The sequence below is a fragment of the Aotus nancymaae genome, unplaced genomic scaffold (genome assembly GCF_030222135.1).
Source record: "Aotus nancymaae isolate 86718 unplaced genomic scaffold, 86718_ANA_hifiasm-v0.15.2.pri h1tg000028l, whole genome shotgun sequence".
Taxonomy (NCBI): Eukaryota; Metazoa; Chordata; class Mammalia; order Primates; family Aotidae; genus Aotus; species Aotus nancymaae.
In genome coordinates, this window is record NW_026988441.1 from 19,922,470 (window position 1) to 19,943,272 (window position 20,803).

The 20,803-nt window shown below is 38.1% G+C and overlaps 1 protein-coding gene across 5 annotated transcripts in view; it reads right to left on the reverse strand.

The window, feature by feature from the left end:
* Positions 1–20,803, reverse strand: part of DPY19L3 (dpy-19 like C-mannosyltransferase 3) — a 144,251-nt gene that overhangs the window by 78,416 nt on the left and 45,032 nt on the right. For all 5 annotated transcript variants that reach the window (XR_010344302.1, XR_002477786.2, XR_010344301.1 and 2 more), the window contains 7 exons: positions 19,438–19,539; positions 17,834–17,907; positions 17,187–17,345; positions 12,432–12,554; positions 11,943–12,054; positions 11,123–11,179; positions 6,372–6,454 (listed from right to left, as the gene is read on the reverse strand). Coding sequence is in view for 2 of the 5 variants with exons in the window: in XM_012448441.3 (XP_012303864.1) it covers positions 6,372–6,454; positions 11,123–11,179; positions 11,943–12,054; positions 12,432–12,554; positions 17,187–17,345; positions 17,834–17,907; positions 19,438–19,539 (710 nt within the window). In the remaining 3 variants the exon portion in view is untranslated. The remainder of the gene's footprint in view (positions 1–6,371; positions 6,455–11,122; positions 11,180–11,942; positions 12,055–12,431; positions 12,555–17,186; positions 17,346–17,833; positions 17,908–19,437; positions 19,540–20,803) is intronic.

Genomic DNA, 20,803 nt, shown 5'->3' on the forward strand with positions numbered 1-20,803 from the left:
GCCTCGCCATCACCGTTTTGAATGTATAATAGGAATCTCTGCAGCTTCAGCACCACGAAGATGCACAAAGCTGTTTGTGCATGCATTTTATAATTACGGCAGAGATAAGATGACAGGCCCTGTTATCTAGTCACAGCTAATGACCAAGGTTTCAGCTCGTCTCCTGGACTATAATCATAGCCCTTGGATGAATCACAGAGTTCACAAAGGCTTAAATGCCTAAAGTCCTCAACTGCCCTCCAGGGACTTATAAAGTTATTCTTTATTCAAAAAACATTGCTGAGAATCTACTATGTGCTGGGCTGGCAAACATGATATGACAACCTGTCTTCAAGCTTACTTAAGCCAGGCATGGTGGTTCATGTCTGTAATCCCAGTACTTTGAGAGGCCAAGGTGGGCAGATCACTTGAGGTCAGGAGTTCGAGACCAGCCTGGCCAACATGGTGTAACCTGTCTCTACTAAAAATACAAAACGTAGCTGGGCATGGTGGTGGGCACCTGTAATGCCAGCTACTCGGGAGCCTGAGGAGGGAGAATTGCTTGAACCTGGGAGGCAGGAGTTGCTGTGAGCTGAGATCGCACCACTGCACTCCAGCCTGGGCAACAGAGCAAAACCCCATCTCAAAAAAAAAAAAAAAAAAAAAAAAGCTTACTTAACAGCTCCCATTACAGACAAACACTTCAAAACAAACGAGTGCTGGAGTTAGTCTAGTCTATCATACAGTTACTAATGCTTACCGCAGGCCTTCCGCTAAGCTGGAAATTAAACAGTCACTGAATATGCTCTCTCCTGGGCAGGTTCTAAGAGCTCTTGAGTGGCTCCCACCCCCAACCCCTAGCAGGTGCAGCCCCAAGGCAGCAGCAGGGCCATCCCAGCAGAGTGAGTGACACATGGCTGCTCAGGGGAATCAGGGAAAAAACAGAATAAAGCACATTCAGTTGTGACTGTCTTAATGTCTGGCCTTATTAGCAAAAAGTCAGAAAGTTTAAAAGAAGTGTAATCTATTTAATGTGTTAGTGCCACAATCCTCTGGATTGTTAACATACTCTTTCACTGAGGACTTGGCTTTATTTTAAAGCAGTAACATACACATATCCTCATGCCTATAAAATGAATTAAAAATAATACTTCTGGCCAGGCGCCTGTAATCCCAGCACTTTGGGAGGCTGAGGTGGGTGGACTGCCTGGGGCGGGTGGATTGCCTGAGGTCAGGAGTTGAAGAGCAGCTTGGCCAATGCGTTGAAACCTCCTTTACCAAAAATACAAAAATTAGCCAGGTGTGGTGGTGGCTGCCTGTAGTCCTGGCTACCTGGGAGACTGAGGCAGGAGAATCACTTGAACCCAGGAGGTGAAGGTTGCAGTGAGTCGAGATCACGCCACTGTACTCCAGCCAGGGAGACGGAGTGAGACTCCATCTCATAAAAATACATAAAATAAAAACAAAAGTAACACTTCTTTGAAAACGACTGAGTTCTAAGGACAGTAAGGATGACGATTCTTCCCTCTGTGCCATGTGGCCTGGTCTGATACGCCAGCTCTGTGGTAAACCTGGCAAGTATTACTGCTACTTCTAATACTACACTCTACCCATAAGGCAAATGCCAAAGGAAAAGCTACAGGCAAAGTGGAACAAAATGAGAAACAATCAATCACACACTTCTAAACTGAAAAGGATACCTATATCCACTGTCCTTTATATTTTGTGGTAAACTTAGTGGGCTAAGGGAGAAGGGATCTGTTGTCCTTAGCTGGAAACACGCACAGTGACGGACACAACGCTGGGCGTTCTTCATTTACACTCTCGCCTGATATAGTCTGTGGTCTGTATCTAAAACAGCTAATGTCCTTTTAACCATTGAATGACATTTCTCTATTACAGAAAAACAAAGCCATTTTTACAAATGTTTGAACAAATGATGTATAAAATGAAAGGATAATTTGTTTTTATAGCCCTTTGCCAAGCTCCATAGCAGACTGCCCAACCTGCACACAATTTGTTCTGTAAGAAATGTCACTAAATAATGACAAGGACTCACAGGTCAAATGGATTTACATTATATAATTTAAATGTCATTCCAGGAAGACCTGATGGCATTTTGAACAAATAATCTCATTTATTTTTGAAGCTCTAAGCTTCAACAAGTTAATTGCTGTTGAACTAATGGGGAAACTGAGCATTATAATATAATGTGTGAACATTGCTTTAGCTACACTTCAAAAATTTATAGAATTATGCAAATACTACAAAATGATTCATTAAATAAAGAAGAGGCTTATAGGCATTTAAGGTCTGAACTTAGCCTACATCATATTTTAAATATACACTAACTTTCTGCTTTGATTAAATGTGAAATTAAGTTGGTCCATTTTTCAGGCCCATTGAGAAAATACTGCACAAGCAGGCTTCATTACTGGAAAGAGACTATTTCCAGTGAAAATTTCCTAAAGCAAAGTAGCTAAAATGTCATCCCTCAAAATATGCAAATTATGGATCTATCTATCTTATTTGCAAAATGTCAAAAGAAAATGTTCAGGAACCAAAACCCAACATTCAAAGACACAAAGGAACAAGGCAGGAACCACAGATTGCGGTTGCATTCGGCCCTGCTGAAGTAAACGTGCTTTCTAATCACACAGAAAACCTATAAAAGTACCACCTGGCTTTTGCTGAAAGAAATACCAGAAGGGGAAAAAAATTCCAAGTTTTTAATCTTTGTATCTAGGAAACCTTATCAGCAGAGAAGGGTAAATATGAATATATGCATTTAAATCTGCTTGAAAACAAGGCACGCAGCACATCGGTGTAACAGGGAGAGCAGCAGGCAGGTGAACGCACAAAGGCTGGGGCGTAGAAGGCTGGGGTGGAGGTGCCTCCCAGCTCATAGGGAAGGCAGCTGGGGCTACCGCAGCCTGGTTCTATGACTTTAACAACATGTCAAATGTCACAACATCCTTGTAAAAAAGAGCAACTTAAACCCGAAACACTTACTGAAACTTAAATCTCTACTCCTTTTAGGAGCTAAAGATAGGAAAGCATAAAACGTTTCTATTACTAAAAATTAGAACTCTAAAAAAAAACTTTCCCACTGAACTTGCTAAGCCTCTGAAGATCCTAAAATGGAGTTGAGGGTGAGAATCTGGGAGAGAAGAATGAGGGCAACTGTGCTGAGGCGAGGCCCAGCGGTTACTCCGGTGACAGGCAGCTGCAGCGGAGCGCCACCCGCATCCACACACTTCACACCGTGCCCGTACACAGCTGGTGCTCCATCAGCAACTGCTGAATTGTATTAATAAGTGTGCAACTTCAGATGTGAAATAACTTTATAAATTAGTTAAGGCTTTAACAGTCTCCACAGGAATCCAACCCCCTGGGTATGACCCCTCTCATTTTAAGTGTCGCCCTCAAGTAATGCCCTTTATTTTCCCTTGAGGGTATCTCTTTAGCCTATAAAAAAGAAAAGAAAAGAACCAACTTCCACTGAGGCAACCACATCTTTCAATTACCGTCAAAGCAGAGAAGCTCTCCGAAATTACTTGGAAAGCCTGAGTCTCTGAGCAGAAGTCCTGTGTCCAGGAGCACAATGGTGATGCCCCCTGCGGGGTGTGGCTTACCCCAGTAGCAAGGACACGGGGTAAGGGGTGCCCTGTGTCAAAAGGGAGGGTCACTTGAGGTGCCCCCAGGGATTCCATAGGCCACTATTTCTCTAGTTCTGATTCATCCCAGGGGCAGCCATCCCTCCGATAATGGAGGCTATGCCCCTGTCTGATAGATGCCGTGTCTGATAGACTGCGCGGACAGAAGACAGACATTTGGGTGTGTCTGCTTGACTGTCTGAGAACACTGCAGACAGGAGGACAGAGGCAGCCCTGAGAGACAGTGCTGGTTTTCCGCCAGGCATCTTGGGACTCTTTCAGACACAGCTCATCTATCTGAAAGAGTCCTTAGGCCGCAGCCTTTTCTCCAACACAACTCAAAACCTGCTAATAACATGGACACCGTGTGACTAACCAAAGCAGTGAGGTGAAACTTGAAGGTCATATTTTATGTTTCGAAAACAGAAGAAATCAGGGCAGGTTAAAACAATATTAAGGCAGTAACTTGCGTTTGGAATCCAAGCCTACAGGCCAGTGTGGATTTGAGTGTTGATTTAAACAAACATATCTGATGCCTACATAGACCCTATTTTGGCATACATTCATCATCACTTAACAACTTATTTTGCAAACATGCCAGGCAGCTAGTTTTACAAAAATGATTATTTAGATTTGAAGAATTTTAGGGGAAAACAGCTGAGATTAGATCACAATAGAACAAATTTTTGGAACAATGCAAACCCTTCAGTTGCTGAGAATTAAAAAAAAAAAAAAAAGCCAAGAGTATGCCTACTACAAAGGCACTACAGGGAGAGGAGCTGTAGCAAAAGGAGGGTCTGAGGAGCAAACATCACCTCCCAAACGAGAGAAACAGGACACTTGTGCTTTCTTCTGTACACCTGCAATCATCTCTCATCCACCATTTTCAAAGCCAGAAATGTTACTTTAATTTGCTGTGGGGAAAAGCATAAAAATAAAGGCACTACAAATAAGTGTATCTAGTCTGAGACTGCCAAAGATAACCTGGGGCTCTGCTAGAAGACATTTTTAATGACTCTATAATTAATTCCTGAAAGACTGGGGTGTTTATGGTGTTAATCCAAGGAGATCCGGAAGACCCACCACGTTCGGGATGCTACCAGAACACAGGGGTCCTCCAGTATTAACTTCAACAGTACAGTCCTAAAAATAGAAAAGATCAGCCTCACCTTCAGATGTACGTCATAAATTTCCAGCTGACTATAGTTAACACAATAGTAATTAGCTTTCCTTTACATGAATAACTCTCTTTTCCTGTATATAATAAATACTGAAGGAATTATTTACTCTGTAATTGTCTGGCATGATTTAAAATTACAGAAATAAAGATAAAGCATGGCTTAGTGCTCTCAGCACTAGAAATATGTGAAAAATTATACTCACTACATCTAGTCAAATCCAGCCTGACATTAGGACCAAAGCCATGTGTATGTTTTAGATACAAATCTCTATAAAATCCGTGCATTGCACTAGGGGGACCTTAGCTATCAAGCACTCACCATCTCTGCAGAAAAGCAGGGCTAACCTGTACTGGTGAGTAAGCATTAGCAATGGGCAGGTGCTGATATGGTCACTAAAATCCCAAGTGACTCGGACAATCCAGCCAATGCTTTCGGAAGGCGCCACACATGATGTGCAGCCTCTATTTACATGTGAATAATTATATGGCTGCTTTCTGTTTTTAAAGTAGGGAAATACAGTATCATAGGGCATGGGAATGCTGCTCTGGGTAGGAAAGTTTATTTTTGCTGGTGGGAGGCAGGTTTTGTTAATAAAGCTTTGAAATATACAAATTTCATTCTGATGATGAATGCTGAGGCAAAACAACAAAGTGCTGGCAGAAATAAGAGCCAACAGGACACTAAAGCACTAACAGAAAGTTCCAGGTTTTGTGTCTAAAATTTTCTCTGGTCCTAGGCTTTGGCAATATGATGAATTAACATGAAATCTGCACTGAGCTGTCATGAGCCTCTACTTAACTGGGGTTTACAGCATAATCTAAAAATAATTAACAAGGAAAGAATGCTTGCTTTTTTTTTTTTTTTTTTTTAAGACCGAGTCTTGCTCTGTCGCCCAGGCTGAAGTGCAGTAGTCTGATCTCAGCTTATTGGAACCTCCACCTCCTGAGTTCAAGTGATTCTTCTGCCTCAGTCTCCCGAGTAGCTAGGATTATAGGCACCTGCCACCATGCCTGGCTAATATTTGTATTTTTAGTAGAGACAGGGTTTCATCATGTTGGCCAGGCTGGTCTTGAACTCCTGACCTTGGGTGATCAGCCCCACCTCAGCCTCCGAAAGTGCTGCAATTACAGGCGTGAGCCACTGCGCCCAGCCAGAAAACATACTTTCAAGTGTCCCCATTAGTAGAAAATCACAATGGTATTAAAATGAAAATAATAGAAATAAAATTGGCAGAGACATAACGTTTTAAGTTTCAAAAGAGATTATAAGTAAACAGTTATTGCCATTTCTGTCAGTGGTTTGAAATTTATTTATTGAATCTGTTTACCTCTCCAAAGGGGCATTTTCCTTTCCTCGTGAGATAAAGAGAATATTTCTTGAATAGAAAGAAGTTATTTTCAAATATGGAGTTTTAAAGAAAAATTTAGTAAGGATGAATGTTTCTTCCTAATTAGATTCAGAAACAAACAAACAAAAAACCCCCAAAACCAAATGTGGTCTATAGTGACTCTTAAAAGGCACTTAAATTTTTAAAAGTTAAAAAAAATCCTCTTACTTAATCCAGTTCATCAGCTCCACTGTATCTGGATCATAGAATTCTCTCAACTCGGAGAGTTCATCCATCATTCCTGGCCAGAACTGAAATTAAAAACAAAACAAAAACAAAATCCACCCCTATACCCACAACTGTCACTAAGATTAAATGAAAAAAAGATAAACTGCACATAATGTGTGAACTAAATAAACATGATAACTCGAATATACAACTATTTCACCTCTGCAGTAACCCTCCTAATAAAAGGGAAGTAGCGTCTGGGAAGTTTCTGAAATTATCTTCAGCTGAAGCTAATTAGGATGAGAGGTCTTGCCAACTTTTAAAAATGAGCTTTTTATCTTACTCTCATAAAAATGCTACCGTATGTGATGTTAACACCTAGCAAAACATTATTTTGACATGACAAGAATGCCAAACATGAGAAAGCTCACAGTCCTTTAGGAATAGGTAATTAACAAATACCATGCAATTCACCCCTAAAAGTAGCATGTATCCTGCAGAAGACAGTGCTGTTTTATAGCTGCAAAAATGCTTTAGAATACGGCAGTGTTTTATCCTCACAATAACCCATGATGTGGATGATGTAGCAGGCAGCATCACCCACTGGGATTTATTTTTCATTTACAAGTGTGGAAACTGTGGCTCAGAGAGGTGTCTGACTTGACTAGGTCACAAGTGGCAGAGCTACAACTGGCCCCTGGCTCCAAATCCAGCCCCCTTTCCATTTCATAATAGCATGATTGTATTTTTGTGCTAGAAATGTGGTCAAATGATTTGACATATATTAATATAACTGTTGGGACAATAAGAGAGAAGAATGTAAGGCTCTCCAGGAAAATCTGGTACATCTGGCTGTATTTATAACACTTGGCGCCTCCTGGTCAACCTGAGTTACTTAAGGTTTTGTAAATAAAATGTAAAAATTACTCTCTGAATTACTCACTTATCTAATATCTTAAGTCCATTTAATTCAACAATTAACTAAACCTTAATTATTTTTATCAAATGACAGTTGACTAAAAAGACTTGATGATATCTATATACATCCTAAGGTTAAAGGCAGAATTCATTTTGCATATTAGCACAGAAGACCAACGACAATGTATATATGCTCCACTGATGTAGAAAATATAATATTTGATTTAATCACCACTAGTAGAATCAAAGCAGCACCTGATTGATCTCTGGCTGTGTTTGAGACCTATCACTTTTTTTTTGGTCATCTCATCTTTGGCCATTTTTACTGCTCATTCAAATCTTGTCTCCTGGGTGGGTGAATCAGGAAAATTGCTAGTGATGGAAAATCAGGTGTCAGCACTTCTGGTTCTAGTTTTTGGAAGAGATGTAGTAAAAATTACTGATTAAATGGTATCTTCATCATAGTTCAATTATCTAGTTTTCCTTATTAATTTGATAAACAATAGAATACCAACTTTTTAATGAAATGCTCTAATTCTTATAGTATAAACATATTTGAAATATATGAACTCAATGAATATTGGATATTTTTCTAGTTTGAAAGTTATTAATTCTGAAAATGTTAAAATCTAGTAAGAATTTTGTGGCAAACTCCTTTAACAATAAGAACGTGCTGAATTAACTAACTGTTGTTTTTACCAGTCAGCAGTAGGGATTTCAGAAATCCAGTTAAGTTACCAAGACCAAAGTACTGATTTTATTAAAGTCTTGACTTCAGAGTGGAGGCTAGTACACGCTTTTTTCCCTTTTAATAGGCTTATCCTAAAGAGAGATATAGCAAAATTGGTAGTATGAACAAAAAACTTTGAAACCCTCATAACAATTGCAATGTAAAACTGAAATCAGGCTTTGAAATATATGAATTCACATTACTTACAGATAAGTCTCTAAGAGTTGGAATAGTTGCAAAACAGATTCAGTTTCATACTCATGTCTTTATTTTCTCTGTGATTTTATATAAGTTTTGCAGAGATGAAATATCTGAACTATTTTATACAGTGAAAGCTGAATGCACTAGGATTTTTCCTGAAGTCCTATATCAAGAGAAACTAGGCTAACAGTCTTTTGGAGGATTCCTTAGGCTACTAATTCCCTTACTTAGGGAAAACTGTAAGGATTTCCTGCAGATGATGGCTTTTTTGTTGTTGTTTTTTGAGATGTAGTCTTGCTCTGTCGGGAGGCTGGAGTGCAGTGGTGTGATCTCTGCTGACTGCAACCTCTGCCTCCCGGGTTCAAGCGATTTCTCCTGCCTCAGCCTGAGTAGCTGGGACTACAGGCGTCTGCCAACACACCTGGCTAGTTTTTGTATTTTTAGTAGACGGGGTTTCACATGTTGGCCAGGATGGTCTCGATCTCTTGACCTCGTGATCCACCCGCCTCAGCCTTCCAAAGTGCTGGGATTACAGGCGTGAGCCACTATGCCGGGCCCAGATGATGGCTTCTTTAGCCATTCCAGTTCTTCTATAGCAGTGGTTTTCAAGAGGACTGAGGGGAGAGATTGTGCCTTCAGCCCAGCCCCAGGGCGTCTGGCAATGTCTGGTGACATTTTTGGTTGTCGTGGCCAGGGGAAAGGTGCTTCCACGAGCGGGCAGAGGTGAAGATGCCACAGAGCAGCCTACAGCACACAGGACCCTCCCTGCCCCTGGCGGCAAAGATTTCTCTGGCTTGAGTGTCAATGTGCCACTGCTGAGAAACCCTGTGAGTGCTACAGCAGGAATTTTTTTTTTTTTTTTTTTGAGACAGAGTCTCACTGTGTCGCCAGGTGCCAGGCTGGAGTGCAGTGGAGAGATGTCGGCTCACTGCAACCTCCACCTCCCGGGTTCAAGCAATTCTCCTGCCTCAGCCTCCCGAGTATCTGGGACTACATGTGCCACCATGCCCAGCTAATTTTTACATTTTAGTAGAGACAGGGTTTCACTATGTTGGCCAGGATGGTCTCGATCTCTTGACCTCATGATCCACCTGACTCGGCCTCCCAAAGTGCTGGGATTACAGGTGTGAGCCACCGAGCCCGGCCTGGTTTTTTTTTTTGGAGGGGGTTGTTTTTTTGAGACAGGGTCTCCTTCTGTTGCCCAGGCTGGAGTACAGTGGCGTGATCTTGGCTCACTGCAACCTCTGCCTCCTGGGTTCAAGCGATTCTCCAGCAGGGGGTTCTTAAACTTGATGGCGCATCAGCATCACCTGGGAGGCTGGTTAAACACAAATTTCTGCACTGGACTTCCAGGCTTCTGATTTGGTAGGTCCAGAGTGGGATCCAAACATATGCATGTTTACAGGATCCCAAGAGACGCTGATGCTGTTTATCTGAGCATGACACTTCAAGAGCCAATGCTTCCCAGGACAGTTTACTTCTTATATAATGTCCTTCCTTAATTTTATTATGAACAATAGACCTCTGTCTATAGACAACTGTCAAATAGCTTAAAAAAAAAATCAGTAAAATTTCAATAGCTGAGACATAAAAGAACTGAACCTACATGCACACAGGCAGTGTGAAAGATGGTTACTGTTTGGTACATCTTCAGTGGTGAGAAAAACATTCATGAGCTTTATCTTTTCTGTGAGGAGGGTGCTTTAATCCTCAGAATCATTGTGTATATGTAAACTGACTGGATTCCTCAGTAACATATACTGTTTAATCCTTAATTGTTGGTGTCTAGATGTTTTTAATAAGTTTCAGTTATTTACATTGGAGCAGTAACATTTCCAGAGGTGGAGAGGCATAAATCTATTTGTGTGTTTTTTTAATATCTAGGAATTACCACAGAGTTTTTGCTAATGGTAAATGTTCCGATAAGACAGGTTCATGATAGAACATATTTTTTTTGAAATGTTTACAATATAGCATTTAGCAATATTTTCTTTAGCCTGACACCTTTGGTTCACAAAATCCTACATGAAAATATAAGCAAATAAACCCCAAAGCAGAACTGCTCTAGCTGATCCTCTGTGGAAGGACACATCACCCCTGCTTTTAGCCTCTCTCCCAAATCAAGGGTTCTATACAGTAGTTTGAAGTCCACTGTTCTAACTTAAAATAAAATTTAAAGGAAAAAAATCTAAAAGAATCTGTTAAGTTTTTTTTAAATGAGAGGGCAGAAACTCAATTGGATAAAAGAGTCTGTGCTATCTGCCCTGGTGATGATTCAAGACTGTCAATGTCTAAGATGTGACAGAAAGAGCCACACACAGTCAATCTGACCACTGATCACTGTCTCTGACAAGAAATTCTCTGAATTAAAGGGCAGTTCATGCTGTTTCAGAAACTAGTCAAATGAGAATATGAAAAATTCACTAACTTCCTATTGATACTGAAGAACAGATTTTAAAAAGCCTACTTAGATTCTATTTATGTGTCTAATTCTCTCATGAAGATAAGCATCTAATAAAATATGGAGCTTAAAGTAAGATACATTTAAAAATCTCTTACTCTATATAAATCAGGTAATGGGGGGAAATAATTTTTCTACTTTCAAAATAGGTCTGAAAACATCTTATTTTCAGAATTGCATCAGCTGAATAGTAAGAGTCTAAACCAAAATTAATTAGAATTATTAATGCTTAGTACTTTTCACTACCATGTTTTTACTTGTTAAAACTATTTGGGAAAAAGATCCATTTTCCTATCAATGTGAACTTCAGTAAGAAGCTCAGGAAGTATTTATAACCTCCATAAATCACTCTATTTACCAAATAATACACAAAATATATTGAATCAAAGCAATTATTTTGCTAAATACATGAATGACAAGAATGAGGAAAATCAGTCTTACCTTATAGCACAGATACAGCAGAATTAATATCGGTACTGAATATCGCATTATACATATCTATATAAGAAAGACACTATTTAGATTACAAGTATTTTGAACCTTTTTTTTTTTTTTGAGAGACAGGGTCCTGCTATGTTGCCCAGGCTGGCCTCGAATTCTTGGGCTCAAGTGACCTTCCTGTCTCGGCCTCCTGAGCAGCTACAATTACAGGAGTGAGCCACTGTGCCCAGCTTTTTTGAACACTTCTGCCTTACAGTTTTGCTCTGTAAATATATGCCTTTTAAAAAAAACCAGAAATATAATTTAATGGAGCACAAGTCTCCAATATGCAGAATAACAGAGAGTTGATATTAGGATTCTAATCATTTGCAAGATATCTGCAGCTTCTACCATATTGCCACCTAGTGAATTTATAGAGAACAAACAATTCAAAACTGCATTTATAGGCTATGAAAAATTATCATACATGTATCAATAATTATCTTTACAAAAATTCATTATAATAATGACAGTTATAATTCTGGTTAAGGGAATTATTGGTAATTTTAATTCCCCTTTTGTGCTTTGTATTTCCAAATTCTGTACAATGAACATACCTAACTTATAGTCTGAGAAAAAAGTAATTTTGAAAATAAAATTATTTTAAAATAATTCCTTATACAATCTTAATATGTCAATTATGTATTTTTAGCTTCAATTTCAGTATCCATTTTATCTCATTGATGGAGACTTTTTTCAGGCAACTATTAAAAAAAAGGAAGTGGTATGAAAGAAATATTACGAGTCATAAAAAGGAGATGGAAAAAGGGATGACACTGACCCTCTTTGGGTTATAAAGATGGACTGACTTCAGAAGTAACTCCCATATTTCGGGGCTACATAGGCCGAATGATGCGAACACGCACATGTGTGACGTCCAGAGGTATTTCATTCTGCAAGAACAGACACAGGCACAAGTTAGGAAGCACTAGTTGTGTATAAACCTGGATTCTGAGATACCTATAAAGGCAGATTTACAGTCTATGACAGCAAAATCTTACTTAAAATTATGCAGATGTCATTTGCTGAAGGGTTTGTTTAACTCCACTGCCTTTTGAGAACTGTTTTGAGTAAAACATAGAGGCACATTTGTAATTAATTGTAAAAACTGGTGATGAATATTTTATACTGAGAGAAGACAGTACATAAGGATGATTTTATGGGAACCATGATCATTAATGAAGATGACTGTCACTTTCCAAATTATATTGGTAGATAACATCAAAGGTGGTCAAAGTAAAAAATAAACGAACAGATAAGACAAAAATACCTCATTGTACTCAATGCCAAGAATCCAAACAGAATGGTATGTATTAAGTTGTAGGCAGTTTCTGGTTTCAGGTCAACTGTGCCTTTTTCCATTTTACCCATGGATTGTTGATTTGTAGAATCACTGAGTAAAATAGCAACATACAAAATTTAAGCTGGAAATGTAACTTTAGTTAAATCTTTTAAAAGAAGAAATTATAAGAAATGTATGCCTTTATATATTTAGAAATTGATTATTTCCCTAAGATGAAATGAATTCACATTGATCAATTTTGAATTTATGAGGCTAAAAATGTCACAATATAAATGCATTATTGAGAAAAATTAAAATTTCACAGCAGCTCTGAAGTGAAAATTTAAAGTGCTTCAATTCTTTAATTTTACAAATAAGTAAAAGCAAAAAACACATCCATTAACTTGGAATTCAGTTCATTTATGACCCTCCCAAAAATCACATTTTTAACCTAGCAATACCTCGTGATATCCAAAAGATGATTTTTATCAAATACAGCTACATTAAAATTCTTACACGCAATAAAAGTAACATTAATTCGTTAACATCATCTAATACCAAGTTCATATTCTATTTTCAGTTTGCATCAATTGCTTTTTCCAGGAGGTTTCTCTGAATCAGGATCTAAGAACTGCATGCTGCATTTCACTAATATATCTCTTTAAATGTCTTTTGATCTATAAAAGTATCTCCTTTTTTTAAAAAGCAGGCCATTTGTTTGTGGAAGAATATGGAACATTTGTCCTGAAACTGTTCCCGTCTCCCGGGTGTGGCTCACAGTGTTGTTTAGACATTTCTCCATGCTATGCTTCTTGTAAACTTGTAATTAGACCTAGAGGTTTATTAGACACAAGTTCATTTTTTTTGGCAAGAACACTTCATAGGATTATGATGCATAGTAGTCCCTCTTATCTGTGGATTCACGTTCTGTGGTTTGTTACTGAGGAAACTGTTGTCCAAAAACATTAAATGGAAAATTCCAGAAATAAACCATAGTTTTGAATGACATACTATTCTGTGTTGCATGATGAAATCTCTCCATCCCTGTCTGTCCCACCGGAGACACAGATCAATCATCATCCCTTGGTCCTGTGTTTCCACACTGTATATGCTACCACCCATTAGAGACAGACAAAACTACTAATACAGCAAGATACATTTAAATGTCCCTGTATTGTTTGTGTTCAAGCAGACGTTATTTTACTTAATAAAGCCCCAAAGTGCAAGAGAAATGATGCTGGCATGTTTCTATAATTGTTGTATTTTATTATTAGTTATTGTTGTTAATTTCTTACCATGATTAATTTACAAATTAAACTTTATCATGGGGATGTACCTATGGGAAAAAGCATAGTATAGAGAGGGACTGGAACCATCCAAGGTTTCAGGCATCCAAAGATGGACTTGAAACATATCCCCACAGAAAGGGGGACGGCTCTACTCCACGTCACATCACACTGGGAAGCACACACTACCTGGCTGTCTTCACTTCAGTGACATTAAGACTGATCAGTGACTTTAGATGTTGCACAATTTGTTGTCGAAGGGAAAAGAAAACAATAGTACAGGCTACTAGTTTAAGATGAAAACTTTCATGAACGTCTATTGACCTCGCATACATACCCAATAGAACTGGGCATATATGATGCTTCTCTATGTAACTAGAGACCTTTTATTTCCTAGAAATCCTCTTTTTCCTACCAGAGATACATATGAAAATTAAAATGATACTCTAAGGCAGTTCTTGCCATTGATAATTCACCATTGGAATCTTTACTTAAATACTACAACTCAAGCACTGGTTTCTATATTGGTACAAAAAGGTTACTCCAAACAAGGAGAATATCCATAAACAGGGCAACGTGTAAAAAATAAATAAAAATAAAACAGACAAGGAGAGTATCTGCTCTTATCCTCTCTAGATACCTAAGAGAAGTCTGCAGCACCTTGCCCATAACTCAGTCAAGCTGGAAGGCTCTGATTAATTCCATGAACACAGAACACTGGGCCCCTTTCAGATGTACTCCTCACATTAATGCAGATGTATACATAAAAGTCATAGTAACTGGCAGGGTGCAGTGGCTCACGCCTGTCATCCTGACACTTCGGGAGGCTGAGGCGGGTGGATCACTTGAGGTCAGGAGTTTGACACTAGGCTGGCCAACATGGTGAAACCCCGTCTCTATTAAAAATACAAAAGTTAGCCAGGGGGGATTGTGCATGCCTGTAATCCCAGCTACTCAGGAGGCTGAGGCAAGAGAATCACCTGAACCCAGATGTCGGAGGTTGCAGTGAGCTGAGATTACACTACTGCCCTCCAGCCCGGGCAAGAGTGAGACTCATCTCTAAAACAAAACAAAACAAAACAAAACAACAACAAGAAGTCATAGTATCATCCTTCCTAGTACTAAAAAGGCAGAAATACTTTAAATACTTGGCACTGACAAAAGGCCCTTATTTAAAAGTTAATTCATATTAAGACACACTCACGTGCCATGTAACAACATTTCGGTCAACAGATGGCACATACCACAATGGATTCGTAAGATTACAATAGAGCTGAAAAACTGCTATTGCCTAGTGACATCACAGCCATTATAAAATAACATCATAGCACAATTACTTTGTTTTTTAAATAGATTTATTGTAGCCTAAGTGCATAGTATTTATAAAGTCTACAATAGTGTATGGTAACGTCCTAGGCCTTCACATTCACTCACAGGCTCTCACAGAGCAACTTCCAGTCCTGCAAGCTCCATTTATGATAACTGCCCTAAAGAGGTATACAATTTTTAATCTTTACGGTATTTTTTAAAAATAGAGACAGGGTCTCACTCTATTTCCCAGGCTAGAGTGCAACGGTGCAGTTATAGTTCACTGAAACCTCAAACCCCTGGGCTCAAGTGATCCTCCTGCCTCAGCCTCCCGAGTTGTTAGCACTACAGGTTTGCACCATCATGCCTGGCTAATTAAAAAAATTTTTTTTTTTTGGTAGAGATGGGGTCTTGCTATATTGCCCGGGCTAGTCTGGAACTCCTGGCCTCAATCAATCCTCCTTCTTAGCCTCCCAAAGCACTGGGATTACAGGTATGAGCCTCCACACCTGGCCTTTATATTTTTACTGTACCTATTCTATGTTTAGATATATTTAGATACACAAATACTTACCATTGTGTTACAATTGCCTACAATACTCAACATAGTAACTTGGTGTCCAGGTTTATAGGCTAGTAATAAGTTATACCACATAGCCTAGGTGCGTAGCAGGCCATACGATCTATGTTTGCGTAAGTATACTCTATGATATTCACACAATGATAAAATTGCTTAATATGCATTTCTCAGAAGACATCCCCCTTGTTAAGTGACACATGACTGTACTATGATTCTTTAATTACTTTTATGTAGTGCTTTTTCTCTAATAAAGTCCTAACATCCCTATCTGGTAGATGAAGATGCTCTAAAATCTTTTATCTATGGTCATATACCAAATCAGCCTCCAGAGATGGCTCACAGATTCACACAGAGCATGGAAGACATTTTCATAAAGATACTGCAGGCCCACTGAACTTCCTGCTTTGTATGCAGTCTAGAGTCCTGTCGACACTTGGTGTGTTTGGAATAATATTAAATCACACTGTCCAGAATAATTTCCATCTATTTTCACAGGGCTAAATTTATCTTGGGTTAGGTATAAAAAAGAACACTTCTGAAAGATAGTAAAATAGTTTATGGTCAATGAAATATTTTCATGGTTCAATGTTGCTTCATTCTTAATAATCATAAAAACCTCTCAACTGCTCTGGACTCATTTTAATGACAGCCCTCTCATGGCTGTGAAACACAGTTCGCCAGCACCTTAATTGGCAAGGTAACTATACAGAAAAAAGGCTTCCTTGTGAGCTTCATTAACTTTTCTCAAATGACAGTAGCTTCAACTTCTTACACTTAATTTTCTTTCAGTTTAACAAGAATAGTCAATGCAAAAGCCCCCAGCAGCTTGATGGGTAGATATTCTTACAAGTTTTTTAGAAGGCTTTACACTCCTGATTTTTTTCTTTCAGTAGATTAATTGACATGCTAAGGTTTTAAAATTTTTTTTAAATTGGTAGTTATTACTCAAAACTTTCAGTAGATACTAATAATTATGGTCCACTCCAACATTACGAACCCTGAAGCAAGATGGAAGAAAACAAATAACAATAATTAGCTCTTACGTTTCAAGAGTAATAAAAAAGGCAAATAGAGGAGAAAGGCAGAAAAACATAGGATGCTGATGATGGAAACACAACAGAGGCTTATGAGTCAACAGTGATAATGAAACCAGTTCATGACAGCTTGTACCTGCCAAAGTCTAGGCACCAGACACTATTTTAAGTTCTCACTTATTTCTCACAAAACCCTGTAGAGTAAGTACTTTTAGTCTTCCCATTCTAAAGACAAGGAAATGGATATATCGAAAGGTTATGTAACTGGCTCAAGGATCACTTTGTTCCCAAGTGTGCAGGCCAAGACTTAAGCCCAAACTGGGTGCAATCTAATCATGACTCTGTTGTCTCTTGGCTACTGGGAGCAGAGTCCATTCTAAATGAGGTATGTTCCCTCTTTAAGATGAATACTGTTACTCTGTTCTGTGTCTCATATTCTGATTTTCAACTCTGCAATTTTTCTGCAACATGAAACAAGTTCATTAAAGGAGAACATTAGATTTCTGAAATACACCATACCTGAAATATACCATACCTGAGATTATGAAAGGCAACAACTAATGCTACTATCACTGTGATGGACAGAACGAATATGTAAGCATAAAAAAGCAGAGTATCTGAAAGCCTTCCAAATGTATTAAAAGGCAGGAGGCCAAAAGCTTCTTCACACAGATAGAGATTTGCATCAAAATCCCTAGGGAACAAATGGAAAGTAAAGTATTAAATTCAATACAAGACAAGGAAACAACATTACATCTTTCCTCAAAAGGAGTCTGCAATTAATAGTTGAAGGCACAAAGACAAGTTTTTTTTTTTTTTTTTTTTTTTTTTTTGAGACAGAGTTTCGCTCTTGTTACCCAGGCTGGAGTGCAATGGTGCGATCTTGGCTCACCGCAACCTCCGCCTCCTGGGTTCAGGCAATTCTCCTGCCTCAGCCTCCTGGGTAGCTGGGATTACAGGCACGTGCCACCATGCCCAGCTAATTTTTTGTATTAGTAGAGATGGGATTTCACCATGTTGACCAGGATGGTCTCGATCTTGACCTCGTGATCCACCCGCCTCGGCCTCCCAAAGTGCTGGGATTACAGGCTTGAGCTACCACGCCCGGCCGACAACTTAAGTTTTAAAGTCCCTGCTGATTCAACAGAAAATAGCAAACACAGATTTTCAATTCAGCTATACCTTGTTGCTCCAAGCCCAAATTTTGCCTTCAGAAATTTAAATATGTGTTCATCTGACTTCAGGTTAAGAATTTTCTATTGGGGAAAGAGAAGACAAAAATTGCTATTAGTCCTTTAGGCATGGTTTCCTGATAATTTCCCATTGAATTTATATATATTCAGTGTCCAATTTCATAGGAGCATGTGGGTGTATAAAATCAGTAAATGTTCACAGTAGTTCTCAGAACTGAGGAATTCCAAAGTAGGGACTTCCAAACTCCTTCCAATCCCCACCCCCTTTTTAGCATAATCCTTTATTAAAAAAAAACTTATACATAAGTTAAATATGCAAAATAGGTAAAAGATGACATTTTTTGGTTTCAGGGAGAGGGAGAAGGCTGAGGCATAGTGAGCACAAGTTTTCAGACCAGAAAACTGACAAGACGATGATCTGAAACCTCAAATAGATATGCCACCCACAAGGCCTGTCTGGCTTTGGGGTTTTGATCTGTGATTACAATCAATCCAAGACTTATTCACTGAAAGACAATTCAAGACAGTTGTAACCCTTAAGGGGTGGACAGACAGATATGAGTGTTCATCATTAGTGATTACAATTTTAATTCATATGATTCTATTTTAAATTTGTGGCTTAAAAAATCCATATATAATAATATAAATGGTAAAGAAATTCTATCAGGCTTCCTGTGACCAACCTTCTAGGACAGGCAAAATTATCTGAAGAAATCAATGTAGTTTTGCTCTAGCATAAAAACAAATGGAATATCAAGGTCCAAGAACTATACCTTTAATAAAGCCTACCCTGAAAAAAAAAATTAAAAAGCCAATAAAAACATTTAAAATGCATGTTAAACCAAGCAGAGCCCCTGGGGCAATGTAAAAATCTTAGCAAAGCACCTACTGGACATAAAACCAATGGATGCCTATGATACTAAATGAGTTGTTCTGTTAGGGCTGTTAAAGTCAATTAAATGTTGGGAAAAATGAACTCAACTCTTCTTTCTAGCAGAAAGTGGATAGTAAGGCCAGTTTACTTACTAACTGAACTCAATAAAAATCATGTCTTTTTTGTTTTGTTTTACTACCACAGTATAGAAAGCTATGTGTATACTATGGTACTAAAAATAAAATTTTTAAATGTAGAGAAATATTTGTTTGTTTAATGCTTTTTAAGTTAAGCTCTTTAAAGTTTCATAACAAAAGGTGAGTAAGTTCAAGGGGGAACGTGTTGAAGAGTACATAGAAATTAATGACTAAAATCAACAAAATAATCCTTGTTAGTAAGACAGAGTTAAAGCTGAGTCTGTTTGAAGCAAAACTAATAACTCTTTAGACATGCTAATACACTTTATAAAGCAAGAAGGTATTTAAAATTGATATTTTCAAAGAAGCCAGGTATGGTGGTGCACACTTGTAGTCCCAGCAACTTGGGAGGCTAAGGTGGGAGGGACATTTGAGACCAGGTATTCAGTGCTAGCCTGGGAAAAAGCAAGATCCTGTCTCTAAAAAAATTAGTTTATTAAAAAAGAAAAAGAAAATTTCAAAAATTATCTCCAATGCCATTAATTAAAAAAATACATTAAATATGTCATTTTCAAAACTTACCTTAATTATGTTGTTGAGAAAAAGTGTCAAACATAAAACCATAAATAAATGTAACAAAAGTTTCCCAAGCCTATTAAGGAAGCTTCCAGTTTTCAGATTTTTCTAGAAATTAAAAGAGTTATGTTTTAATTCTTAAGTTTTAATATAACTTCATAAACAGTGAAGATGAGCTTACTTAAGGATTTAAAAACACTGGCTAATACAACATAAAGGGAAAATATACGTGAAAAATATAACCTCCTCATTTTCATGACGGTACACTGTCTTAACATTTGTGATTTTCGAGTAGTAAATGAATCTCTTAATAATAAGCTTCATAAGATGAGAAAATGTGTCCTAGCCTTTTTTTTCCTAATTATTTTTTAAGAACTTAGCAACTGGAGGAATGGGGTCTGCCATTTGGAAGGTACTCAGGATATGCTGACTAAACAAACTGTTACATCTTTTATCCATTAATTCTTACCTCACAGATATAGTTACAAGTCAATTACATAAAAGACCTATGGGTATAAAAAGAAGTACATTGTGCCCTCTGACATATAATAATGTTCTTATAACCTTCAGATAATTTTATACATTGTTAAACATAATATCTAAACAGTCCAAATAAGAGTAATGTTTATTTATATTTAAGGTTAAAAGGATGACTGTGAACTGCTGTTTTTGATAGTCGACTAAAACCCTGGTTCCAAAAAAATATTTATGGCCGGGCGTGGTGCCTCATACTTGTAATCCCAGTACTTTGGGAGGCCAATGGGGGGCGGATCACAAGGTCAGGAGTTTGAGACCAGCCTGGCCCATACAGTGAAACCCTGTTTCTACTAAAAATACAAAAATTAGCTGGGCATGGTGGCGGGCGCCTGTAATCCCAGCTATCAGGAGGCTGAGGGAGAATTGCTTGAACCTGGCAGGCGGAGGTTGCAGTGAGCCAAGATTGTGCCACCGCACTCCAGCCTGGGTGACAGAGCTAGACTCCATCTCAAAAAAAAAAATTATTATACCTTATCCATAACAATTCTCACTCAAAAGACTAATAAGAAGAATGATTTAGTCTTCTCAAAGTGGTAAACAAAATGGCTTCTTGACACAGAAATATTTCCAGCATATGTGAAAGAAAATAGGATGTTAAAATTTTAAGTAAAAACCAATGACTCATATTTTATGTAAACATTAAGAAATGTAATTATATCAATAAAGCCAAAAGAGCAAGTCATTGTTTTTAAACATGATTTTACAATACCCTAGGAAATGTCCCATTATTTCTGAAGTTATTTATTTGGAGTCTCAAAATTCTCAAAACAGAGTTAATATAGTATGGAAGGATGGGGAAAAGAGTAGTATTACTACGTCAAAGATTAACAAGGTG